Raw genomic sequence first — 27,990 nt, forward strand, 5'->3', positions numbered from 1 at the left:
GGTCACATTTTCAAAACTCCGTATTTTCTCTTCTTTATACTATGAAGAGTTTCCACCATCTATGAGAATTAAAATAGTTGCCAATTCCAGACACTTCTTCCTTAAATAGATTGCTATTTTTGTTACATCTTCAGCTCTGTGAAAAATAGCTTTGATTTTTTTTCCTACTTGCAAGAGAAACTTTTCCACTCTAAACCTGTTGGCAACATGCAATAGGTTACAGTTCCATCAAAGAAAAGCATATAACTTATTCATATAGTGTTTTTCTTTGTGTCATATTGGACAGTGGTATTAAGCGAATGCCAACAAAGCATCTTAAAGGCTAAGGAGGGATTAGGCTAAAGGCTAAACTCTGAGACAGGTTTACGTCCACTGCAGTGCACTTTCCTTGGGCTTAACATCTTTTAGCCTATCTGTAGAGGATATCAGAGGACAAAGTTTCTGTCATGAAATAGAACTGATCAACTTAGTTGAATTTATATTTAAAGCAAGCTTAACCTTCACTAAGATAGTTTCAGAAACCTGTGTCAGCTGTGTTTTTCAGTCTGCCATCTGAGAAGCTTCTGCAGTTGAAGGACAGAAAGTCTTCCGGTGGTGCTCCCATCAGCAATGCCCAAAACAATCTTTATAGCAGATGTAAGTATGCCAATCTACAAGTCTACACAGTGATTAGTCCAAAACTGAGGCTAGTTACTCTTAGAAAATGTTGCATGTATACAATGAAAGAGCATTTTTTTAATCTTTAAAAAATTGCTTAGGTTTATCTATAAATTTTATCTGTTCCATTATTAATTGGGTGACTAAATTTACTACAGTAAAGATGATGTACCACTCTAGCCAAAGAAATACTGCCTGGTCTTAGTGTTTGTTTGTTTGTTTGTTTTATGTGAAAATAAAAGGAAGTTTATTTAAGATAAAGCCAATTCAAAATTGTATATAAATTTGTTAAGTGTCTTATTATCTTCAAATAAATTAAATACCTACCTCTGTATGCTATTACACATTTATCATACATTATAATCTTAACAGACTTCCATTATTGTAGATAACTATATAGCAAAAATTGTCATGAAATATCAAAAAAGAAAATTTCAGCAAAAACATTGAGGAACAATTGATGATAATCATGAAAAAAAATTAGGTTGATATTTCTTAACTCATTATTTAAAATGATCTAACTAAAATACCTAATATTCAGTTCAATTACTAAGTACTTCTAGAATTTTGCATTAATCTATGTATAAATTTATGTAAAATGGATATTGCTATACAATCTTTTGAAGAAAAAAAAGGTAATTTTTACAAACCATAGTAGCACATAAATGATGTTGAATCCAAGTAGAAAGTAAATTACATAATTTCTACTTGCTCAATTATGCTAAAAGTTTACCTTTTTTCATTACAATAATTGCTAATGTGCCTAGAACTTGACATTTCAAAAAGGAATGGATTTGTCCAATTCCAATGAGATTTACAGAGTGAAAAGTAGTTGGGAAGTGAGGATAGCATGCACATAGCCATCTGTCTCTAACGCTTTCCATTGCTAAGGTGAGATGGATTCAGAAAGTGCTAAAGCATATGCTTTTAGTAAAAGTGAAATCTATTTTAGGGCCATTGCCAAGAGCTTCAGTATTAACTGTTTTTGTGGATAGTACTACTTAACAGTAGAGTGATAATTCATTTTAATTTACACTCTGCTAGTATAACAGAAAAAATTCTTGCTACTTAAACCAAATTAAGTCTAGTTGCCTTCTAAAGTGGGATGATAGTAGTGTAGTTCACACCAGTAGAAAAGAACTTTCAAAAACACTTGTCCTTTATCCTTGGCAGAAATGGGGAGAGGAGGAAGATATGGAGAGACCCAGAGCAGAAAACCCAATTAGGTGGTATTCAGAGTCTCTGCTCTAAGGAGAGGAATTAGAGAGGCCTCTGCAAAACAAAAGTGGAAGGAATTATGTTGGAGTTATTGGGGTCCCACTTAAGAGAAGTTAAAAAAAATTAAAAGAAGATGGAGCCTGGGTTGTTGAAATGGCTCAATGGAATGTTTCACAATGGAGAAGTCTAACACTCAACTGCTATTTGACATGCCTCCTTCCCCATCAGCCAAGACCTTAACAAAGTGAGCCATGCAGACATATTGCCATGTGTGAGTAGTTTTATGTGACTTTTGAGGGAAATGGACTGCATCCTGAATTCATGTTGAGGAGAGAGAAGTTCATAATTAAGAGAAGTGAGCTATGAGATAGAGTGGGAACCTCACAAGGGCAGAACCCCACAGAGCCAGAGTGCTCATGATGATGAAGCCCTAAGGAATGGGTCAAAGCCTGCAAAAGATGTCAGATGGAGGCTCAAGGTAACCTCCTCACCCGTATTTTAAGAAGCAGTGTAATTTTCCTTTTAGTAAGTAACCATGACACACATTTGGGTTGAAGATACCATAAATGTATAATTTCATCTGCTTAACATAAGTTCTTAGACTAATTTTAGGATTCCCTTGTAACCTTCTCAGGAAATATGTGCCTCTACAATTATAAATAGTCAAATATCCTATGCCAATTTATTTATATAGGCTTACTTTAAACTCTATTTCAATTAACAAATTTATTTTGAATATTAATACAATAGTTTTTATTTTGTACACTTTTTAAAATTTTTTTCTTACTGGATATAAAAATATATTTTCATACTTTTAAGTACAGTTATGAGAAATTAGCCTAATTTCTATTTGCTTGGCTTAATTTTTCTCCCAAAAGGTGATAATGAAATGCATTTAGGCAGCTTCATTGGCTTTTCTATCTTTTAAAAGATTTCCCATTTATTATTTTAAAAGTTTGAAAACACAAGATTACTTTGAGCATTAGTATGCTTTTCAGAATCCACAGGACATCTAGAATAATAAATATGTGAAGCCAATAATGACTTTTTATGCTTTAATTTTAAAAACCTTCAAATATATCTATCTTTAATTTCAATTTAAAAATTAATATTTAATTTTCTCAAAATTTTGGAAATATTTAATTACACTAGTCTATTTCTCAAATATAAAAACTGACAAGGTATAGCAGTTATTTAAAAAATTAATTTATCTTAATGTACAGAATACATGCATCATATATGCAATAAATATTCTATACATATATTTGTCAACTCAAATTGCACTGATTTTAATGAATGACCACAGTTCAACCAATGGGAAACAGAATCAAATTGTACCTGGCTACTATGCAATGGGCAAGTATTTGTATCTGCTGATTTAGCAAGGGCTTTAGTTCAGGAAGTTCATGTCTTACTACTACTGCCCTAACTAGTTGAGACAGAATTAGCACTAGCTAAGACGTCTGTGTGCTGCCTGTAGGGGTTTGTTGAGGGTAAGAGTCTGAAGACAGAGATTAAAGAGTCCTTATCCTCCTAAAGTGCTGAGCATCCAGGATTAGAGCTCTGGGTCAGAGAAATCCACCTGAATGCAGACCTAAGCACCATTGTGCTCCCCTACTTTGGGATTACTAGACACGCTCTGCCTTAAAACTTATATCCCAGTCTGCACTTTTACTCAAGAGCATTTCATCTGCTATGGTAAAATAAAATTTGTCTATGCATGTCAAAATAACAGAGAATACCCTGAGAACGTGAAAGTGAATATTTAAAGACTCACTTGTTGATCATGTGATTTAACACCTCTAAAATGATGGTTTAGGAGCATCATATAGATTTGGAATTTCAACTATGTACCTGGCTGATGAAGGTACTTTTTACTCTGGTCACTTTCAGAACATTTCCTTGAAAGTGTTTTGGCCATATTTATTTTAAAACATAATTTGGTTTAGAGCCGTGTAACTATTCTGCATAATGTTATGATGGTGGATATATGCCACTATACTTTTCTCAAATGCACACCAAGAGTAAGAGCTAATGGAAACTGTCCTTTTGATAATAAAGATGTGTGCCTGTAGGTTCATTGGTGGTAACAAAATATATGCTCTGGTAAAGGGTGTTGATAGTGGGGGAGTCTGTACATGTGTGGAGGAGGGGAGAACTGTGCTATCTGCTCAGTTTTGCTGTGAACCTAAAATTGCTCTTGAAATGAAATATATAATATATATAGTATTGGGGACATAACAGGAATAACATTAAGAAAGGCAATGCTTTCTTTTTTCAGAGAAATATGGAAACCAATAGATATTCTAGTGATAAGCAAATACCTACTTTTTCACTAGTACAAGGATGAATAGAAACTGGGAAGCCGAGTGGAGCTCAGAACTGTAACATGCAGGTATTACAGAAACCAGTGACTTGTTGTCCTTCCCAGAGACTTCCATGATGCAATGACTTTTCCATAGACATTGGGAATTGTTTGCATTGTAGGTTAAAAAAAATAGGTGGGCAAGTGAAGTAACAATAAGCCAACACATTAGAAGCATAAAAAATTTTTATAGTTTACATTCAACACTTCTGGCATTGCAAAAAAAAAAAAAAAGAAGAAGAAGAAGGAAAGCTGGACCAGAGGACCATGGGATCAAGAATAGATAAGGGGCTGGGAAGGTAGCTCAGTGGTAGAGTGCTTTTCTCAGAGCCTTCCCACAAAAAGAGAACAGGTGTGGTACCAAGGACAGTTATAGTGGTAAATGTTAAGAATTGTCTCTGATGCTTCCTTTCCCATTGATCTGATAGTGTTAAGTTCTCCACTTACTTCACCAACTTTGTGATTTATAGTAAAAAAGAAAGAAAGAAAGAAAGAAACCCCTGTGTGCTCTTGCAGCCAATGGACCCTACAGATCCTTGTAGAAATATTCCTATGCCTGATGGATTTGGCACTGTGGAAGAAAGGCATTTGTGGTTACCTGGTGGGACGACATTACAAGGTAATCCTGTTCCCTCGATAATACTAGACACTCTTGCTGCCCTTCCTTACATCTCCCTGGACCTCTTCTGAATTCATCTGCCACCATGGAGGTCATTTCCCCTGCATCTCTCTGCTTCTCAGTCTGAAGGTTTTTTCTCACATCATAGGAGCTTGTTGGGTCTAATTTAAGCACAATCCAGTCCCGTTGGAAAAATATTCCCTCAACCAATGGCCAACTGAAATCACTGGATATGTAGCCACCTTTCTGTCTTTTGGGGGACAATTCTGAGGTATATACCACAAAGTTTTCTTAGAGAATCCCAGTAGGGTTGAACCCCAGTTCCCACAGAGGTAACCCACACACTGACTCATCCTTTATTGACTTTTCACTTCCTGGTCTCACTTCCTTACTCTCCTGAACTTCCTCCAATTGCCTCCTAAATATACTATCTGCACTAAACTCCTTGTCTCGGGGCCTGCTTTGGGGATTTCAAAGTAAAACAACCTCCTCTGCTTTTAGTGATTCAACTCCCTATATTTTCCCAAGGGTGACATGCTGAGGAAGAGGGGTGGTCGGCCTTTAAGCCGTTCTTGCTCCTCTCCTTTTCCTTCCTTCTTCCCCCAATTTGTCTCAGACATCACATCAAATAAAAGATGAGCACTGTATTTTTTTAATATTTAATTTTTAGTTGTAGTTGGACACAATACCTTTATTTTATTCATTTTTATTTGGTGCTTAGAATTGAACCTAGGGCCTTGCACATGCTAGGCAAGCACTCTACCACTGAGCCACAATCCCAGGCTCTCATGAATCACATTTTATAACTTCAAAAAGTCTATCTCACTTAAGGATAAGTTTAAACTTCTGCCAGAGACCATCAATGCAATACCTTCACTAATCTATCTATCTATCTATTTATCTATTTTTAATTTGGTGCTGAGGATCAAACCCAGTGCCTCACACGTCATGCTAGGTGAACCTTCTACCACAGAGCTATAACCCCAGTCCTCAGATATTTTTATTCTAATCTCGACTATACCATGCCTAAACTCCCTAAGGCCACAATCAGAGAAAAAAATCATACTGATATCCCAGAGGTTCAGTGATAAAAATAATTTTTTTTTAAAAAAGAGCCATGTGCAGTGACCGATGCCTGCAATCCCAGACTTGGGAGTCTGAGGCAGGAGGATCACAAGTTCAAGGCCACCCTCAGCAATTTAGAGAACTCTGTCTCAAAATAAAAATAAAAAGGTCTGGGGATAGAGCTCAGTGAAAAAGCACCCCTGGATTCAATCCCTATAATGATGATGATGATGATGATGATGATGATGATGATGATGATGATGATGATAATGGCCAGAGCCAATGTTAAGTGACATATTGACTTGAATTTTCAATTTTAACAGTAGAGTTAGATCTGAAAAAGAAGTTAAAGAAGGGAATGCATATTTAAATGCTGTTATTTTTAGATTTGGAACCATGTGAATAAATGAGCTATATTAAAAATTAAATCAAATAGACACACAAGAAAAGAAAATAGAGAAGAAAGATCACTACAATGGAAAACATTTTCTTCCTGACTTCCTTTCCTTACATATAGTTGTAGATATTTCATATTGTTTTTAAGTGATGATTAAGAATGGAGGAGGTGGCCGGGTGCAGTGGTGCATGCCTGTAATCCCAGCGGCTCTGGAGGCTGAGACAGGAGGAATGTGAGTTCAAAGCCAGCCTCAGCAAAAGCAAGTTGCTAAGCAACTCAGTGAGATCCTGTCTCTAAATAAAATACAAAATAGGGCTGGGTATGTGGCTCAATGTCTGAGTTCCCCTCAGTTCAATCTCTACTACCCACCCCCTCAAAAAATGGAGAAGCTGGGCTGGCATTGTAGCTCAGTGATAGAGTGCTTGCCTAGCACATGTGGGGCACTGGGTTCAATCCTCAGCACTACATAAAGACAAATAAAATAAAGGTAACTAGTTTGACTAGTACTTGCTTAATACTTTAAATTATTCAAAGAATACTTTTTCTGATCACTAGGTACTGATGATAAATTATAAGAATATTTGTGTTTATACAAGCATGTTATAATTTGGTCACTTTTTCTAATTAGTCTTACATATTCAACCAATATCTGTCCTATTTAGATATATTCTTAGTCATTAAGAAGATTCTTCCAACTAATTTTCTGTTTTAATTTTGTCAACTATCAGAATATTTTTCCAAAGATTGAACATACAGAAGAATGTATTCATTTGGACCCCTACAAATGTAAGAATCAAAACAAGTTATAAGAAAGGAAGTTGGTATTCCTGGAATCTTGCAAGACTGGTTTAATTTGATTATTGCTTCTAGTATGTTATGCCATTACCTGGATGGCAAGAAATTCCAAAGGCATTTTTACAAAACGGTTCTTCAGTTATCTCCCAGGGCTTTCTGTAAAGGGTAACCAAAAGCTTGATGTAGCCAGTCTTCCCAAATATTGTGAAAAAAAAAATTATTTTCACTGTGTTCAAGAAGAATTCACAAAAAGTAGAGTTCTTTGTTAACATACTTATTTGGTTCTTTTTAGAACTCCATCAGAGGCAAGAGCTACTGATGTCAAATCCTATGATGGCTGTGAACCCCCTACTGACAGCATCGGGGCAGCAGAGGATTCCACTTGTTCCCTCACCATTTGGACCTCCAATTGTGGATAGGTATTTCTCTCCAATATAATAGTCCAGTAAAATGATAGTCGAGTTCATCATTAACCTTTAGAATGTTAATGCCAGCGACATTCTATTATCTCAGTGAGCTGTGCTGTGATAACTCAAGTGAAGATGCTTGTCTCCCCTCAGGATATCTGCCACCACTTGCCCTTCTAGGCCTGCTTGACCTAATTGCTCAGCAGGCAAAATAACTAGCCAGCAATTACAAGCCTCATTCAGATGCAAACATTGGTGTGTTAGTCTTCCAGGGCTGTCATAATGAAATATCAGGCTGGATGCTTAAATAATGAAAATTCATTTCTCTAGTTCCAGAGGCCAAAAGTCCAAGATCAAGGTGCTACCCAGTGGATTTCTAGTGAGGCCTCTTCCTAATGTTTAGACTCAGGAAGAAACACTGTGTCATCTAATGACCTTTATTTTCTGTGTAAATGCAGAGAGAATTCTGGATTCTCTTCCTCTTCACTGGTCCTATCAGATTAGGCCCCACACTTATGCTTCTTTAACCTCAATTGCCTCCTTAAAGGCTTTATCTCCAAATGTAGTAATACTGGAGGTTAATACTTCAAAATGTGAATTTAGGGAGAAACAATTAAATTCATAACAATAGGATGCCTATGAAAGACAATTCTTTCTTTTCAACAAAAGTGAAATTATAAATATTTTGGTTGTACATGCTGTCAATATTCTATCTTCTTTTCTCAGGAATGTCTTTTGATATTCTGAAAAGAAAATAAGACACATTATTTATTCTTGTCTAAGGAATGTGAACAATAAAGTTGGACTCCCAGAGACAACTGAAGTTTAGGAAAAAAAAATTGTTCACCTAGATTTTTCAACATTGACTCCAGATGGCAATCCCAAGCAAAATATGTTCATTAAATAAGAACAGAGTTTGTGGGCTGGAGTTGTGTCTCAGTGGTACATCGCTTGCCTAATACATGAGAGGCCCTGGGTTTGATCCTCAGCACCACATAAAAATAAATAAAATAAAGGTATTGTGTCTACATACAACTAAAATAATAATAATAAAAAAGAACAGAGTTTGTGTTCTTATTTAATGGACATAAAATGTTGGTCATAAAAAATCCACAAGTGGCATTGATTTGATAAAATATTTTTTTTCTAGATGTCCCTAAAACTTTCCCTTCTTGTTTTCTCTGTCTTTTTGTCACCCTGGGTCAATCCTCCGGAACTACAGAAATGAATTTCCTTGACCTGGGTCAAGTCCTTTCTTCTAATCCTTACTGCATTTCTCCACAAACCAATAAAAACCACATGACTTTTGTACTTCAGTTTAGAAAGAGGTGATACAATTCCATGTGGCAATTAAAAAAAAAAAATCTCCCTGCCTAAGCAATGGAAATTTGTCCAACTTCATTCTCATTTTACCTATTTTATATCTTTTGTTTTTTTCCCCTTAGAGATGTGTTGCCTCCCACTGTAGGTCCAACTGACCCAAGGCAGTTTTGTGTTCCTTCCCATTTTGGATCCTCTATTCTACCCAATGCAAATATGCCAAATATGTTGTCTAATCGCATCTACTCAGGTATGAAGTTGCTAACATTCTCTGAGCATCAAAATGAAGAATTGCAATAGTGGTGTCTTTTTTATCTTACACATGAGGAACTGATAACGTAATGAAGAGAAGAATCTGAGAGTTAATGGGGCCTGGGCAGCTAACAGTGGCCTGGGTTGGGAATGTAACTCAGCAGCAGGGCGCTTGCCTAGCACATGACAGGCCCAGGTTTGATTCCCAGCTATGCAAACAAAAAGCCTTGTGAGCTTGTATATCTTAGTGACAACATGGCTTTTATTCTGAGTAAAAGGAGAAGTCTTCCAGGAGTTTGAGCAACGATGTGACATGGTCTGACTTAAAGGTCACCAGGAGCATTCTGGCTGCTGAGATGGGAACAAACTTAGGAAGTTCAGGGAATAAACTGATAGGAATTAAGGAGCAGTTAGAACAGTTAAAAGATTCTAATGGTGAGGTCTTGGGTTGGAGGAATAGAAATAGTAAGAAATGGTTAGATTCTATAATTATTTGGGTGGTAAAAACAGGATTTTCTCAGTTTGGATGTGGGAGGTGAAAGAAGTTTTACAAATGACATCAAAAATTTTGTTCTGGGAATAATCCAAAAGGTGAAGTTGCTGTTTGTTGAGTTGAACTTGAGGAAAATAAAGGAAAAGAGTTTTGTGGGAGGAAGAGATACCGGAGACTCAGCTTTCTCAGATTACATTTGGGATGCCTAATAGCCACCAAGTGGAGTTGTCAAAAAGGCAGCTGAAGTCAGGGAGGACTTGTGGAGGAGATCAGGAGCCATAACCTTGGAACTCATCAGAAAATATGAGACCAGGTAAGACCATCTATGGATGGACCATAGATAGAGGAGTTCAAAGGATGATCCCTAAGACACATCAACAGAGCCCAAAGATGAGGAAGATTGAGCATGGCAGAAACAGAAGGAGCAAACAGTAAAGTAGGAGGAAACCCAGGAGCATATACTGGGGAAGAAAGTTTTGTAAGTGGAGAGTGAGCACTGTGTCAAATACGCCACTCATAGCCCAAGAAAGATGAGGACTCATTAGATTAGCACTATGTGGATGTCATCAGTGATCTTTCTTTTTGTCTTTTTTGATGGTGCTTGTACATATTGTTTTCATTTCAATCTCTTAGAAAACTTCTTGCATTTTTTATAAAGTATTGGTTCATGATGGGTTGGAAATATAGAAAGAAAATAAATTTAAAAACTGGTTCTTTTCCATAGATGGCTCAGAAAAGCCCCAGGATAAACTCCTAAGTGCATTCTAGTCCAGAGAAAGGGGAAATCAACCAGGTTGCCAGGCAGGAATGGAGCCTGAAACCTGGTGATGTTGCTGTTGAGGTACTTTGGAAGATTGATTTGAATATAGGATGTATTTACTGCTCAACTCCACTTAACTCCTCATTGCATTTATTTCCTGGGATTTTGGTACATCAAGAAACATTCTTTTATAAAAGGCCAACCAAAGAAAGCTATCAATTTTTCCTTCAAAATAAGAGATCAAGGTGAGGTAAATGGGGGAGATTCTGGTTAAATTGTACAAAGTTTCAGTTAGACAGGAGAAATAAGTTTGGAGATCTATTATACAGCATGATAGGTATAGTTAATAACAAGTACTATATATTTGAAAATTGCTAAAAGATTTCAAATGTTCTTCTCACCAAAATAATAATACAATAAACAAATACAGTGATTTTATGTTAATTCATTTCTACAAGGAATACAAATATCAAAATATTACATTGTACCCCTAAATATATTCAGTTAAATAAGAAAAGATAGATCAAAGATTCACAGTTCACCCTCTTTTCATTTGTAATATGGCAGGAAAATGTCATCTATAATAACAATTAAAGAAAAAAACCAAAATTTATTTTGTATTTATCATGCTGTCACCAAAGATGATCTTAGATAGTAAACATCAGTGATCCAATACGATTTCTAAATTGTGTTCAACTGGTGGGTTGTTTTTTGCAGACATTGTTTTCAATCATTATACTTTATTACTTTCAAATGTGTGCTTTTCCTTTGTGGAATGGAATGGTGGTTTTCGTTTTTAAGGTTGGAGCTTTTTGCCACCTGAGTCCATAAGGGCAGTGAGCAGAAGAAATGAAATGATCCGAAGGCCTCATGCTGCCAGGTAACTTAACAATGTTGTTGTATTTATTTTCTATTCATTCACTCATCCATTTATAAGTGAATATATATGACAAATGGACACACACTCACACAAACATACACACACCCTGATGACTTACGGAAAAGATTACGAAAAGAAAATATACGAACACGTATACAGCTTTGTTAACAATAAATGCAAGATTAAAAACCAATAGTGAAGCTGACAGTTCTATACATTGTGATAGTCTATCAATGTTCCATAATTAATGCATAGCCATGATGTCTCTGAAGTTCATATTGGCATTTCTGTCTTAAATGACTTTAAGTGACTTTTGCTGGAGGGTAGGAGCCAAGTTTGCTAACCCCACTTCAGACATTGTCAGAGCCCAGACAACCTGACATCAGCTCAATAGTGGCCTTCAACTGTAGTGACAGGCAGAAAAAAAGGCAGAGCAATATATCTAGGGTATGACCACAGGGTGAGAGAAGGCGTTGAGTCAATTTCCTCATCACTGAACTCTGAGGAGTCCAGGTGACCACCAATAAGAAAGTGAAGTAAGCCAAACAGCAAGTCCTCCTTTCCCACTTGCCCTATCCACTTGCCTTGATTGATAACTATTGAGACTTGCATTAACTCATTGAGTCCCACTAAGATTGTGCTAAAGGGCACAGAAAGAACAGAGGTGCTACCTTAGGGAAGGCAAGGGGCCATCAAAATTATATTTCTAATGGGTTTTTTCGATTGTGTAAAATATATTGTTTTGTTTTTAGGGCAGAAATGGAAATGTATTCTAATTACCAGCAAAGGAAATTGGAAAAATTTAACCCAAAGGGACTAGGTGGTTTAGAGATGCCATTCCTCTATGGTTCCAGTGTCCCACCTTGCCCAGCCATCTACCAAGGCCAGAGCATGCTCCCAGCCAGTGACCTGCATTTTCACAGAAGTAACCTCAGAAACCTTCGGGGAAACCCTATTCTGGTAGCAACTGGACCACACTTTATAGAAAGCTGGGGGCAGAAATATTATCAACTCAGGAGAGGTTCAGGGAATCAGAAACCTCTTAACAGAGATTCTGAGAGTTCCAAAAGTCAAGCAGAAGAAAAAGTCCTAAACCAGACACATGCAATTCCACACGAAGAGGATGAGCATGAAACAGACCCAGAAACTGAAATATGCAACAATCAGAAGTCAAGCAAAACCAGTGACAAACCAGCTACAGCTGTCACCGACCCCTGTGGAGCACTCCAGCCCACTAATAGAAAACCCCAAGGAGCTCATGCTGCTCCCCTGGAGGTGAAGATCTGGCATGGTGGGAAGCAGAGGGCTTCAGAGCCAGGTGTTGAAGCCTGTGATGGTGAAACAAACAGAATTTGCCCTCCAGTTCCTCCACTGTCTCTGCCAGGTGGGTGTCCAGGGGCCAAGGGCAGATCCTCACTAAAAGCAGGTTGTCAAGTCCTGACCTTATTACACAGGGAACTGCAACAATTATGCCTCTCTTTATCCTTCTTTTTCTTAATCCTGTTTAGAACAACCTCTTTTGGAGGGTTACTAGGAATTAAACTCCGGGACTCTTTACCATTGAGCCACATGTCCAGTCCTTTTTTTTATTTTGAGACAAAGTCTCGACAAGTTGCTGAGGCTGGCCTTGAACTTGTGATCCTTTTGCCTCAATCTCCTGGGTCTGGGAATACGGCCCATACCCTGCTTAGAATACCATATACATACAATATTCTTCTTTTTCTTTTTCTTTTTTTTTCCAGTGTATGATTTCTTTTATTTTTTACATCTTTATAATTATACGTAATAGTTGGTTTCATCCCAACAAACTCATACATGTATGAAATTCGATTTCAGTTCATGAGTCTCCCTTTTCTCTCCCCATTTCCCTCCCAGCTAGAATGACCTCTTTTTGAAGTCACTTTATTATATTGGTTCTAATAAGCCATATCAATGACACTAGTCTTTATTTATATGTTGAAAAATAGAGAACTTTCGACAAAGTCTGAGGAAGTATGAGGGAACTTACCAGAATTTTAAATTAAAAATTTAATTTAACTTACTATTAATTTCTTCAACACAAAGCAGACAGGCTTTTTGCTTTAGAGTATGAATTCTATCTCATCTATATTAAGTGTAGAAAAAAAAAGGGAGTTAAAAAGAAACAACCTTCCAGGGTCTATCACTGTTGCGATACCTTCTAATCTGAATGTATAAACACCATTGCCAAAACCATGCAGTGAATAGTTTCTGGAACTTTTTTAGAAAAAAAAATTTTTTTTAAACACAGGGATTCTGGGGTGTATGAAATCTAGCCACCGTACTAACTGCTTCTCTCCAAAGTGTTAGCTTGCCATTTTGATGAAGATGTAGCTAAATTCTTAGCAGAGAGCATGATAATCAGAATATCACAGAACATGGTGGCATTAATCTGGAGAGAGCTTTCTGTTGGAATCTGGGAGCAGATGGAATAAATCTTTGTTTGCTTACAATACTGTTGTCACTAAGCATCCTTTCAGAGGAGGAAAAGAAAGGAAGAGACAGAACATTTCCCAGTGACTCTGAATATCTTTTAAAGAGATTACGAAATTGGCTCATGTAAACAGAGCGTGTTCTGTCACTCTGAGAGAAATTCTTGTAACTCTACAGAAACCCATGTTCCAAGCTTCCTCTTTTTCCTAGAAATTCCATGCCACAAAATAATTGCCTTTCCATCTTAAAGGAACACATGCACTGGTTACAGTTGGGGAAAATCTTTCTTTGGATGAAGATATTCAGAAATGGACCGTGGATGATGTACACAACTTCATTAGAAGCCTTCCAGGTTGTTCAGACTGTGCTCAGGTGACTCAATATTTAAATATTTTCATAAAATTACAACAATTTGAAATTTATTTCCAGCATAATAGTTTTGTCAAATTTGCCTCTTGCCCCCAGAAAGGATTCCTATAAACCCTCCCCCACTTTTTTTTTGGCAGGAGGTAGAGTACTAGGGATTGAACTCAAGGGCACTTGACTTTTTTATGTGGTTGTCTTTTCTGGGACAGGTGTTTCTGATGGGTGTATGTGGTTCACATGCCACACCCAACGCCAAGGGAGGCTTCAGCATAGGTCCCAGAAAGACTCCTGAGAAATGGAAATACTCCCAAAACTAGAAGGAGATTCAGAGACTAAACATTCAAAAGCAATGGGAAATGTATGCTAAATTCCTTGCTCATGCATATAGCAAATATTTTTGGAGTACATGCTTCTATATCAAAAGTTTTAGGGTGGGGCTGGGGCTTTAGCTCAGTGGTAGAGCACTTGCTTAGCATGTGTGAGGCACTGGGTTCATTTCTCAGCACCACATATGGATAAATAAATAAAGGCCCCAATCAACAACTAAAAAATAAGTAAATAAATAAATAAGTTTTAGGCTACTGATCCTAAATAAAAGAAAGCTATACTTCATTCTGAAAAGGACAAGGAAGCAATAGATCTGAAAAGTAGAAACTGGATCTATCTATCTATTTATTTAGTGGGATTAAACCCAGGGCCTCCTACATACTAGACAAGCACTCTATCTTTGAGTGACATACCCAGATCCTTAACTATTTTTAAATTCTACATTTATACTGGCATAATATGTAAAAATGCACACGCATAATTCCATCTGGTAGATAAATGCTATTTTTAAAATTATAATGAACTGTCAAGACAAATGGAAAGAAAATTAGCCTCATTTTTGTGGGAAAATTGGTGACAAAAATCATGGGTTGTCAGTTTTGAAATTTATATCACTGCTACTTTTTATGCATATAGTTTATTTTTTGAGTGATTTAATAACAATTATAAGCAACAAAGTATCTACTAAATCTGATATCATTATCTTTGGTTTACATATTTTAAAAATAAGGCAAGAAGGGGATTTGGGGGTAGGAAGGATAGTAGAATGAATCAGACTATTACCCTATGTACATATGTAACTATTCTACCAGAGGGATTCTACCTCATGTATATAACGAGAAATTTTACTTCATTATATATGACATATCAAAGTGCATGCTACTAACATGTGTAACTAGAACAAATTAAAAAAAATTTAAAGAAGGCAAGAAAAGAAGATTAAAGGTTAACAATTTCATAATCAACTGATGCTAGAAAAAATTTTTTAAAACTCTGTTTTGTGAAATGTTTTCCACAGTGTAATGCTGTTAATTCTTTTTCTTTTCCTTTTTTTAAAAATTCTGTTTGGGCTAGGGATGTGGCTCAAGTGGTAGCGTGCTCGTCTGGCATGCGAGCGGCCTGGGTTCGATCCTCAGCACCACATACAAACAAAGATGTTGTGTCCGCCGAGAATAAAAAAATAAATAAATGAATATTAAAAATTTTTTTAAATAGGTAAATATAATGCCTAAAAAAAAATTCTGTTCATAGGACTTATAGAAAAGCCATAGTAATTAAGAGTAAGGCTCCTGAAGCCAGAAAGTACAAATTCAAATTCTGGCTTTTCTATTTTTTGAATGTGTGACTTAAAACAAGTTTCCTCTTTTCTCTGTGCCTTGCACCTACAAAATGAGGATAATAGTAAAACGACATTTCCAAAGGATTGCTATGAACATTAAAGAGCACCTTGTACCTTTTGAGTACTTGATAAATGCTAATTTCATCAGTTGCATAACACATTAAATTTTTTTCCCTATATCCTCCTGCTCATTGGGTATAACTTTATTTTATTATTAGTCACTAATCACAGGTAAATCACTTTTAAGATTTATATCTACCATTTATCAAGTGCCACAACAACCACAGGCACAATGAACTTATTAAATTCTGATAGCAGCCAGAAATAAACAATCCTTTGTATATAATAAGCATGTGATTGCTGATTTTGGTGGATTAAAAATTTGTAGAACTTTGATTATTCTTAATCAGTCAGCTATCCATAGTTATTAAAGTTTATTATAAAGAGTATAATAAACTACTCTTGCAATAATAATCCCAAGTGTCCCTTTGTGGGTAATACACAGAAGTCACCAAAACATGAGTACCCCAAACATTGCTGACTCACTATCTTTCAGAAATAGGATGTCAGTGCCTTCAAGAAGAAATGATATCAATTATTTCTAAATGCTTCTCAAATGTCTTAGGGGTGAAAACACATTTTAATGTCTTCCCCTCCAAGCTACTGTAGATGACATCAACCAAAAGACTTGGCTGCTCTGTGGTGTGCTTTTCTTGTTATGCTCAGGGAAATTCCTCTGCACAGAAATGGGGAAACCTCCCTGATTCAGCTTAGTGCATTTTGGATGCAACAGCCTTGATGCAGCACCGCTTGTACATAGCTTCCTTGTCAAAAATGTCCTGTCAACTTTTACTCCAGCCCATCTCCTTTTTTAGTGGGTGGGGTACCAGGAATAGAACTCAGAGGCACTCGAACACTGAGCCACATCCTCAGGCCTATTTTGTATTTTATTTAGAGACAGCGTCTCACTTAGTTGCTTAGTGCTTCATTTTTGCTGAGGCTAACTTTGAACTCACAATCCTCCCTCCTTGTCTCCCGAGTTGCTGGGATTATAGGTGCCAGCCCATCTCTTTATATGAGTTGGACCATGCCCCTAGGCTAATCAGAGCTGTACCCACTGTACTCCCCTCTGTCCTCACCTCTGCCTTAGGTGTCCATTAAGCAACTTCCAAACACCCACTTCCTTCTACTAAAGCAAGAAATTGAGGGGGAAAAAAAGATCACAAATAAAACCCAAACCCTTGTGCAAATGAGCTATTTTAAAGAGATGTCTCTAGAGGGTTGGTGGCTCAGCTATTTAGGGACACACAGGAGAACCTGTAACCCATTTTGTTATTCTAAATAAATGTCTAATTCAAAGAATTCAACAGATAAAAGATTTTATCCCCAAAACTAACTGAAATTACTGAAAATTGAGGCACATTTACATCATACACATGGCCCAAAATGCTCTGGTAAGGACAAAGGGTACATATCCAAGTGACAGAGATGTGATCTATATCTTGCCCAGGCCCCATGTAAACCCACCATGGCTGAGGGTTAGGTCCATCCTCACCTGCCAGTCCCTGGCTGCCAACCTCCCTCCCTTTGAAAGGGTATTCATGTGTTTTCTCCTTCTTTGGATGTTCACAAACACCCACTTCAACACTCATGGAATCACTACAAAGGAAGTAGAAATGAGATGAAATTTTCACCATAAATAGAATCAAGTATTTTCATCTGCACTCCATCTTCTGCATGGCAGTGAGATCCAGCAGGGGAAACCCTGGATCAGAATCATGAACAATAGGGGCTGTGGATGTGGCTCAAGCGGTAGCGCGCTCACCTGGCATGCGTGCGGCCCGGGTTCGATCCTCAGCACCACATACAAACAAAGATGCTGTACCCGCCGATTACTAAATAATAAATATTAAAAAAAAAAGAATCATGAACAATATGTAACTAAACAAGTTTTCTTACTGTGTATGTTGAATAACTTAACCATTTCTACATGGATTCTTTGTTTATAAAAAAAAAAAACTAACAATGATAATAATGCCTAGTGTGATATTCACTGTGATAGACACATAACTTACATCCTCTTTTAAATAAAATTTTATATCATAATTCTGCCCCCCCCAAAGATATTACCTTTATTTTGCAGCTGAGTAAAACTAAGCATCAAGTTGACTAAATTGGAAAATACATATGTGACTACAAATCTGTCCCTTTCTATTATAACCTGCATTACAGTAAGGTTATTGAGTAAGGTTATAATAACCTTACTTTACTACTTACAATAAGGTTATTGAGCTTCCAACCAAGGATCTCTGGTCTCCTAGAAAGTCTCCAGGGTGGCAAAAGAGGCATATTGCTTTTGATATTTCAAAGAGATATTTCTAAGAAAATTATAATTCCTCCAATATAAGGCTACACAGACTAATCTAGACTGCCAACATTTTTAATTTGGCTCAAATTAAATTAATTCATATTAGCCTATTTGTTATTTGCTTAATTGAAATAGGAAAAGAACTAATTACTTAATACACTTTGTAAATGACTCAACTGAAACACAAGATCCTGGACTTAGCTTTCCAAGAAATTTCTATTTTCCAGCTGGTCCCAAGGCATGCCTTTCAAGGCCTGGGACCACATAAGGAAACATGCACATGTGATTCCTCTTCTGATGGAGCTCAAAGTCCAGAAGAGGACACCAGTCAGGGATCCCACATCAACAGAAATGTGCTACAAGAGGGGATATGAAGTGGAGTAGGAGCACACAGGAGGAAATCATGGCCCCCTAAAGGAAGTGGCCTCTGAAGTGAGATGAGAAGGTCAGAAGGGAGGGGAGGCAGAAGGGAGGGAATAAGGAGCTTCCCAGTGAGGGCCAGAGCCAGAGAGAACTTAACATACTTGGATTTTGAGAATAGTTCACAGTAGCATAAAGGGCCAAGGCCAACGTGGAAGAAATGAGAACAGCAAGACAGGATCCTAAAGAGAAAGAAGGGGCCAGGTCACAAGGAGCCTTGAAGACCCCGGGAAGGACTTTGAGTTTATCCTAGAAGCAGTGGAGGTTTTAAGCAGGAGAGACATGATTCACTTTATTCCTCAGAAATGTCACTCAAGTTGATTTTTGTGAAAATAGATTGAAGGGAGCAAGACCACAGGGCAAGATGCCTCACATGAGCTATAAGGAGGTTAAGCCAGGGTAGGAGCAATGTGGGTGGGCAGATAAAAACACTATCTAAGAGGCAGAATTGGCAGGATTGAGCATCTAAGTTAAACACAGATGTTAGAGAGCCTTTGGCATATAGAGATGGTCATGTTCACAAAGGAGTAGTCATCAATGTCAAAAGCATCCAGGAATTTAGCAAATACAAGAAATGAAACTAGAAAATGTCCAAGTGTTTGGTACCTTAGATGCACTAGGGAGCCTGAAAAGAGAAGGATTAATGGTATGGAAGGGAAAGAACTCAGAACCTATGAGACTAAAGAATGACAGGAATGCAGGGAAGATCACTGAACCCCTTTTGAGAAATGCAGCTATGAAGGGAAAGAGAGATGTGGGGCAGACCTAGAAATGGAGTGTGTGTGTTGTCATTATTGTTCACTTATCAATGGTGGAAACTTGCTTAGCTAATGGGAAAGAGCTAGCAGAAGAGGAAAAGTTGAAGACAAAAGAGGGAATTTTCTATTCATGTGAGGCCCCAAAGTGGAAGAGGTGAAGATCCACAGCAAATGTGGAGAAATAGTCTTTAAGTAGTAGAGCGACCTTATTGTGGTTAGGATATGTGGTGCTCAAAAAAAGCTCCTGTGTGAGACAATGCAGAAAAACGTTCAGAAGAGAAAATTAGATTATGACAGCTGTAAACAAATCTGTGGATTAATCCACTTGAATGGATTAAATGGGTGGTACCTGTAGGCAGGTAAGGTGTGGCTAGAGGAAGTAGGTCACTGGAGGGTGTGCCTTTAGGGTTCACATTTTTTCCCTGGGGAAGGGAGCTCTCTCTGTTTCCTGGTTGCCATGTCCTGTACATTTTCCTCTGCCATGCCTGGGCCCAGTGCTACGGAGTCAGCCAGCCGTAGTCTGAACCTCTAAAACCAGGAGCCAAAATAAACTTTTCCTCCTCTAAGTTGTTCTTGTCAGGCATTTTTGTCACACCAACCACAAACTCACTAAAACAGACTTGTTTTCCATTAAGTAGGATAGTGGGAGAAACATCAGTTGTTAGTTTCATTATACAGATTTAGTGGAAATTCTTATTTATTTTTTTTATTGTTTTTTCTTTCATTTTTGGTACTGGGGATTGAACCCAGGGATGGTTAATCACTGAGCCACATCCTCAGCCCTTTATATATTCTGTTTAGGCATGGGTCTTACTAAGTTACTGAGGCTGGCTTTGAACTCACAATCCCACCCCCTCAGCCTCCAGAGCGATGATGCCCGGCCTTTCTTTCTTTTCTTCTTTCTTTCTTTCTTTTTAAATTAGGAAGGTATATGATCTGCTGAAAACAATGGAGGACTCTGTAGGGTCTAAAGTTTAAGGAGGATGGAGAAGCCTTCAAAGAGAAGAGAGAAAGCTCATGAATGAACACAAGGATTGCCAGGCAGGTTGAAGTTGGAAATCATGAAATTATGGTCCCAATAACTGATCCAGACCCATGTCTTTATTTGCCTGGAAACTTTGTCCACCAGTAGCTTTCCTAGCTTCTGGAAGAAAGAAAGGCATGGAAACATCCACTAAAGAGTTAAAATGAACAGGCCTTGCTAGAAAGGCCCAGGGTGAAAGCTGGGAATGGAACCACCATTTGACCCAGCTATTGCCCTTCTCGGACTATTCCCTGAAGACCTTAAAAGAGCGTACTACAGGGATACTGCCACATCGATGTTCATAGCAGCACAATTCACAATAGCTAGACTGTGGAACCAACCCAGATGCCCTTCAATAGATGAATGGATTAAAAAAATGTGGCATGTATACACCATGGAGTATTACGCAGCACTAAAAAATGACAAAATCATGGAATTTGCAGGGAAATGGATGGCACTAGAGCAGATTATGCTTAGTGAAGCTAGCCAATCCCTAAAAAACAAATACCAAATGTCTTCTTTCATATAATGAGAGCAACTATGAACAGAGCAGGGAGGAAGAGCAGGAAGAAAAGATTAACATTAAACAGAGACATGCAATGGGAGGAAAAGGGAAAGTAAAGGGAAATTGCATGGAAATGAAGGGAGACCCTCATTGCTATACAAAATTACATATAAGAGGTTGTGAGGGGAATGGGAAAATAAACAAGGAGAGAAATGAATTACAGTAGATGGGGTAAAGAGAGAAGATGGGAGAGAAGGGGAGGGGGGATAGTAGAGGATAGGAAAGGTATCAGAATACAACAGTTACTAATAGGGCATTATGTAAAATTGTGGATGTGTAACCAACGTGATTCTGCAATCTGCATTTGGGGTAAAAATTGGGAGTTCATAACCCACTTGAATCTAATGTATGAAATATGATATGTCAAGAGCTTTGTAATGTTGTGAACAACCAATAAAAAAAAAGAAAAAAAATAGAAAGGCCCAGGGTAACTGCTCTCACCTGCATTTTCAAACATTAAATAGTGGGCAAAGGACACTGCATCTGCAAACCGGGGCAGTTTGAGCTCTACCCGCATCCCTTTACTCAGGGTACTTGCCCATTTGTTGATTCATCCTACAGTGTTTATTGCACATCTTCTACCATAAACCACCCTGCATTAGGGGTACATTGATACATAGAACATCGGCCTTGTCCTCAAATAATAAGTGTTTTAGGTTGGAAATAAGTTCTATAAACAGAGAATTATAATCTATTCCAAGGGTTATTAATGTGCTACTGGGACATAGGAAAGAGAGCAACTAGAAATAAGTTGGGAGCTGGGAGTGTAGGACAGTAGTATAGCACTTGCCCAGCATGTGCCCTGGGTCCAATCCCCAGCAAAGAAAGAAAAAAAAAAAAAGGAAAGAAGAGAGAAAGTTATTTTATAAAATTTTGTGTCAGTCCCAAATAGTCTCAATGTTTCTACCAAAACTAAAATATCTGTATACAGAGCAAGAACATTATTTTTTAAAGACATTTGAATAAAGCTGATGCCTTTTTGTTTAATAAGGTATTTAAAGATCATGCAATTGATGGAGAAACTTTGCCATTACTCACAGAGGAGCATCTTCGAGGTACCCTGGGATTGAAGCTAGGGCCAGCACTAAAAATTCAATCACAGGTATGATGATTTCATATAATTAAATATTTATTAATGGGGTGATGCTTGGGAGAATTTTTTTTTACCTTTATTCTGTTGTAATATACAGAATATTTAACCTCTTTATTGAGCTTTCCTGTCTGTAGTGGGGACATGTTAGATGTGAAGGAACCTGAAAACATTAGGTTGGAGGAGTGGTAACACACTCCTAGGTATAACTGAGAAGGCAATAAGAAGTGGTGTGTGGTAAATGTTTGACAATTAGAACTTCTTAAAAACAAAACAAATCTATTGATTTGTAGCATTTGCCAATCTCTAGCACATAAATCACTCTCACCATAGTCAACAATATCATAATGACACTGAATATAGAATTGCAAAGAGACCGAGGCAGCACCACACTTTATTTTCATCAGATACAATTGACATATTATATCTCAGATATAATAGATATAAATAACCCTAAGTACACAGACAATGATAAATAATAACATGCCCAGCTTACCTAGCTTGATTTTAAGTTTTTAATATAAGTTTTAATAATGGAATGTTTAACAACTGGCTCACAAACTTCCTACAAGTTTAGTAAGTGGCTGTGGTGAGTAGGAACAAACTGGCTGCAGCCACCACTTTTTGCCACCTCCCTGCTCCATTCGTATCTAAAGCACCATTGTCTTTTTCTAAAGTACCAATTACTGCCTTAGCCTTCTTCTGTTCTCCCTGATTCTGCCTTTACCTACTCAAGTCCACTCACCAAACAGTAAAAAGTGGTCCTTTTTATACATAAGACAGATCATGTCTCTCTTCTATTCAAAACTGTGCAAGAGCTCCCTACTTCCTTCAGAGTCAAAGCCAAGGTCCCATATCAGTTGCACTGTCCCACCCACCACAACCTTGCAGATCTCACCCTCCACATCCCCTCTTCAGTGCTGTTGCTCTTGCTTACCTGCCAGCAGTTGTTCCTTAACTGCTATAGGCATATTCCATGCCAGGGCTTTCCCAACAGCTGTTCCCTCTGCCCAAGATGCTCTGCCCCTGATGCCTTCATTCTTTAACCCCTACATTCATCTTTATTCAAGCATACCTTCTCATTGAGACTTGCTCTGATTACCCTATTTAAAATGTCACACTGCTCAGGTCCCATGCATGCTCCTGATATCATCTTCCTGCTGTCCTTTCCACTCATAACACTTATCACCTTCAACCATAAATGTGATCTATTTATTTGTTATATTCATTGCTTATTGTTGACTTCCTTTGCCACCATTTGAAAGGACTTGTCTGCTTTGTGGACTCATGTAACTTTAGAATATGCAACATTCATAAATAGGTCAACAGCTAACTTTCAAAAGATTAAGCTTCCTAAAAGGTATGCCAAAAAGCAATAACTAATTTGTTCCAGAATTTGTTCCAGGATTCGTTCAGGAGCATTCCTAGTCAGCATAAACGTTTATGCCAGAAACTAAAATTTCAGATTGTCCTTTGAAAACCATTTTTATTTGTCTAAAGTTTTTAAGGTAAGGAAATTATTTTTTTCTTAATATAAATACTTCAATATTTCCTTGATATTATTTTTTCCAACATTTCGGAATAATTTTAGAGACAGTAAAGTTGTAAAGATTGTACAGCTTATCTAGTTTTCCCCAATTTTAACATCTTATACCACAAGGTACATCTGTCAAAACTAAGAAATTAACATTGATGCAATATGACATTTGTTTTTAGATTATTTACTTTTCTTTAGTAAGGATCTTATATCCCTCAGCATACTTACAATGACTTCATGATTTTTTTTCCTCGAATCAAATAGTCTTTGGCTTCAACTTATCATTAATTTTTGTTAGTATACATACTTCCATGAAACACAACTGAGCTACTACATCCCAGGCACCATCTGCCAGCATAACAAACAAGGTTCCCTCAGAACCTGGGGGGAAGGCCAAGTTGATTGACAGTTGAGATTGGGAACTGAAGTGGCAGAACTGGAAGACTCTAAGTAACATGTGGAAGATCCAGAAGGTGAACAGCCAAGAGTTCATCACTGGATAAGATAATCAGGTCTCAACATCCCAAACTGGAGACTGAAGGAAAGCCCCATGATAGCCAGCACCACCACCAAGAAGAAACGTCCCCACCACCACCACCATCAGCACAAAACCAAGAAGGCGGATCTGAACTGGCCATACAAGGAAAAGGATGGATGGAAGAAAAAAGTTACAGAAACTTGCAACAGATGTATTATTATAATGAAGGCAGTTTTGGATCTAAGCTGAGACAGTGTGACCTGGGTTCCATCCAGGGTCAAGCTTATAGCAAGATCAGCTGAAGCCTCATGTAGGGTCCCAGTTAGCAACAGGGCACTAAGTCTCTGAGCAGCTTCATTTGTCTCACCAGTAACCAGCCAGGAGAAGGACTGGCTAGAGCTGGTGTAGGTGGTGGTGGTAGTGGACATGGGACCACTGGGGAACGTCAAGGTGGGGTACACTTGAAGTAAAGTCATGGTCAGTGCCCTTGAACCATATTAGAACCAGGAAGGGGAACTGGGAAATTAGAGCCAGGCTGACACAAAGCTTTATGGCTGAAAACACTGTATGCTTCTAAGAGAAAGAAAAAGCTCACCATAACCTAGCACTGTGACCCTGCAAACTACATATAGGTTACATGACTTAAATTACCTCAGCCTCCCTCCGTGGTTAGTGTTGGGTTATTGAATGAATTCACAGACTTAATTACTATAATTATTTTGTCTTCAAAGGTATCTCAACATGTGGGAAAAATGTTCTACAAGAAAACTCTTTCACTTCCTACCCATACAAGACAAGCATTTGATCAACCAGCAGATACATCTGCTCTTTTGGATTTTAATTCCTGGAGTGATTTGATGAACATTCCTTGTCCCCAGGATATAAGGATTCCTAAAAGAATTGAGCAAGACAGTTCAAGAAATTAAAAACCCTCAAAGAGCAAAGGGCAGTCTGAACCAGTTTTCCAAAGAATCTAAGATTCACCAAGGGTGTGTGAGAGCTTCCCAGGACCAGACAGAGGATGAGAGAGAGGGAGCTTCTCACCGAGCTGTCTCAGGAGGTTTTGCCAGGACTGAAGTGATACTACCTTTAAGGGGTTGGAGAATTATCCTTGGAAGAAAAGAACAATTCTAATTGTCTCCTAATGAAGGAGAGAATTCGCAAACATGAAGAAAGCCACAGTTGGTTGTTTCTGTGAGAAAATCCCTGAATAATCCAAAAGAGCAGAAATGAAAAAGAGAGCTCCCCATTTCCCATCCTTGAGCCCTGATAAAGACAGACTGAGAAAGGAGGTAGAAGAGGAAGGGAAAGGCTCATGGTAGTGGAGGAGCTGACCACAAGACCCCCTCCTTCTTCTTTCAGGCCTGGCTGCAAGGGGAGGCATTCTACACAAAAGTTCCAAGCCTGACTTGGTATTGCTCAGGACTAGATATTTTAATTCTGAAAATGATTGGAGAACTCATTATCTGACAAGAAGATGAAAAGTCATAGTATTCACTTCAGATTTTATCCAAGAAGGAGGAAAGAGTTATCTCTACAAAGCAGGTTTAAACTGGCAAGAGAGAGGGGAAGATTAAAGCGGCTTTCTGCTCCTATCTGTGGAGTTTCTCTCTCCCAACATCGGGTTTGGCAGAAGGTCTCAGAAAGGTTACATAGGAAAATGATAACAATTTGCTCAAGGAGGGGACTGGAAGATAGGGGCGTGAGGAAAACTTCTTCCTCTGTATCCTCTTGAACATTTTTAAATATTAACCATGAGAATGTATTTTCTATTTTAAAAACTTACATTTAAAGGCTGGGAATATAGCTCAGTGTGTAGAACTCTTGCCTAGCATGAGAGAGTTCCTGGGTTTGGTCCCCATTATAGCAAAAAACAACAAAAAATTACATTTAAAATAACAGACTGTTGCAGGCAGCCTCCAAATTAGGCCCCAGCAATCTCTCTTCCTGGTGATTTACTCCTCTTGCGGGTGGGCTGGACTGACTGATTTTTTCTCATCAACAGAATACAGAAAGTGTGATGCAGGTCACTTCTGTGGCCTCAGTACTCTCTGGAACTCTCTTTGAATCACACTCTTGGGGTAACCAACTTCCATGTCTCCAGACAGCCCCCAGTGGAAAGCCCTATGTGGTCAAACTTGGCAAAGGATCTTCTGAAACTTGCCAATGGCCACATACTGTTCAGGTAGTGAGGTGCTCTAGCTCCAGCCTACAGCTTGACAGCAGCTCCTGAGAGGCCCAGAGCCAGAGGCTCCCAGCTAAGCCACACCCAGATTCCTGAGCTACTGAGACTGAGATGAAGAATGTGTGTCATCTTCAGCCACTAATTGTAATCTGTCGCATGGCAATGGAGGACCAAAACAAACACGTTACATTTCATAACACAAAAAGCATACCTCACTCTTTGACTTGGAAGGCGGGCTTTCTTTTTCCCCAACAACCATGCTGATTTAGTTGAATTGTGCTTGCCTTCACTTTTACAATGAAGGTAATTGTTTTGTTTTGTTCTGTTTTGTTTTCTGATATACAACTATATTATACCATCAAAGATACTTGTGAATTGCTTGTTTACTCTCTTGGTTCCTTTGCTGAGGGACAGGAAAAAAGTCATCCCCTAAAATTTCAAAATTTTATTTTGTGTTAGATACTTATGATTAAATAAGCATAGATGAATAACAAGGGTCAGGAATTTTACTAAAAATAAAAGATAGCTTCTTCAACAAATGGTGCTGGGGAAATTGGAAATCCATATGTAGCAGAATGAAATTGAATCCCTATCTCTCATCCTGTGCAAAATTCAACTCAAAGTGGATCAAGGACCTGGACATTAGACCAGAGATCCTGCCGCTACTAGAATACAATGTAGGCCCAACATGTCAGCTTAGGAACCAAATTCCTCAACAAAACTCCTAAAGCACAAGAAGTAAAATCAAGAATCAATAAATGGTATGGTGTAAAACTAAAAAGCATCTTCACAGCAAAGGAAACAAACAAGAACGTGAAGAGAGAGCCTACAGAATGAGGGAAAAACTTTGCTACCTGTAACTCAGATAGAGTTTTAATCTCCAGGATATATAAAGAACTCAAAAAACTTAACATCAAAAAAAAAAAAAACACCCAAATAATATGATCGATAAATGGGCAAAGGAACTGAACAGACACTTCACAAAAGAAGATACATGAATTGTCAACAAATATATAAAAAAAATGTTCAACTTCTCTAGCAATTAGAGAAATGCAAATTAAAACTACATTGAGATGCTGTCTCACTATAGTCAGAATGGCAATTATCAAGAATACAAGCAACAATAAATGTTGGCAAGGATGAGGGGGAAAGGTACACTCATACATACTGCAATTGGTGCAACCACTCTGAAAAGCAATATGGAGATTCCTCAGAAAACTTGGGATGGAACCACCATTTGACTCAGTTATCCCATTACTCCATATATATCCAAAAGATTTAAAATCAGCAAACTATAGTGACTCAGCCCCATCAATGTTTATAGCAGCACAATTCACAATAGTTAAGCTATGGAAGCAAACTAGGTGCCATCCAATGGATCAATGGATGACGAAAATGTGAGATACACACAGACACACAATGGAGTATTACTCAACTATAAAGGAAAATTAAATATGACATTTGCCAATAAATGGATGGAACTGGAGAGTATCATGCTAAATATGAATTAAGCCAATCCCAAAAACCAAAGGCTGAATGTTCTCTGCAGATGATAAGGGGGTTGTGCAGGAAAGAATAAAAGTTCACTGGATTAGACAAAGGGGAATGAAGGGAAGGGAAGGGAAGGGGATGGGAATAGAAAATACAGTTGAATGAATCAGACATTAGTTTCCTATGTTCATATATGAATATATCACCAATGAAACTCCACATCAAAAATGGGATCCTAATTAGAATAAGTTATACTCCATGTATGTATGTCAAAATATACTCTGCTGTTATATATATCTAAAAAGAACAAATAAAATTTTTAAGAAGTTTACTAAAAAATAAATTTTAAAAAAACTTGAAAAA

General features: G+C 37.8%; 1 protein-coding gene across 4 annotated transcripts; it reads left to right on the top strand.

Moving 5' to 3' along the window:
- The first annotated feature begins 377 nt into the window (after positions 1 to 377).
- Positions 378 to 27,990, top strand: Samd7 (sterile alpha motif domain containing 7). Of its 4 annotated transcripts, none has more exons than XR_013436632.1 (9): positions 378 to 636; positions 4,757 to 4,859; positions 7,409 to 7,535; positions 8,969 to 9,093; positions 11,150 to 11,228; positions 11,981 to 12,612; positions 13,930 to 14,051; positions 20,181 to 20,298; positions 21,838 to 21,926. XR_013436632.1 is itself a non-coding variant. In XM_021731164.3 (9 exons), exons 2-9 carry the CDS (start codon positions 4,760 to 4,762, stop codon positions 24,875 to 24,877), a joined length of 1,491 nt encoding a protein of 496 aa, XP_021586839.2. In that variant the 5' UTR covers positions 380 to 636; positions 4,711 to 4,759; the 3' UTR covers positions 24,878 to 27,990. The 4 variants fall into 4 exon arrangements, 3 of the variants coding, with proteins under 3 accessions (XP_005332551.2, XP_021586839.2, XP_021586838.2); XM_021731164.3 differs by lacking the exon at positions 20,181 to 20,298 and adding an exon at positions 24,683 to 27,990 and having other exon boundaries at positions 380 to 636; positions 4,711 to 4,859; positions 21,838 to 21,948; XM_021731163.3 differs by lacking the exon at positions 20,181 to 20,298 and adding an exon at positions 24,683 to 27,990 and having other exon boundaries at positions 380 to 636; positions 21,838 to 21,948.

Source organism: Ictidomys tridecemlineatus, chromosome 3, assembly GCF_052094955.1.
Source record: "Ictidomys tridecemlineatus isolate mIctTri1 chromosome 3, mIctTri1.hap1, whole genome shotgun sequence".
Lineage (NCBI taxonomy): Eukaryota > Metazoa > Chordata > Mammalia > Rodentia > Sciuridae > Ictidomys > Ictidomys tridecemlineatus.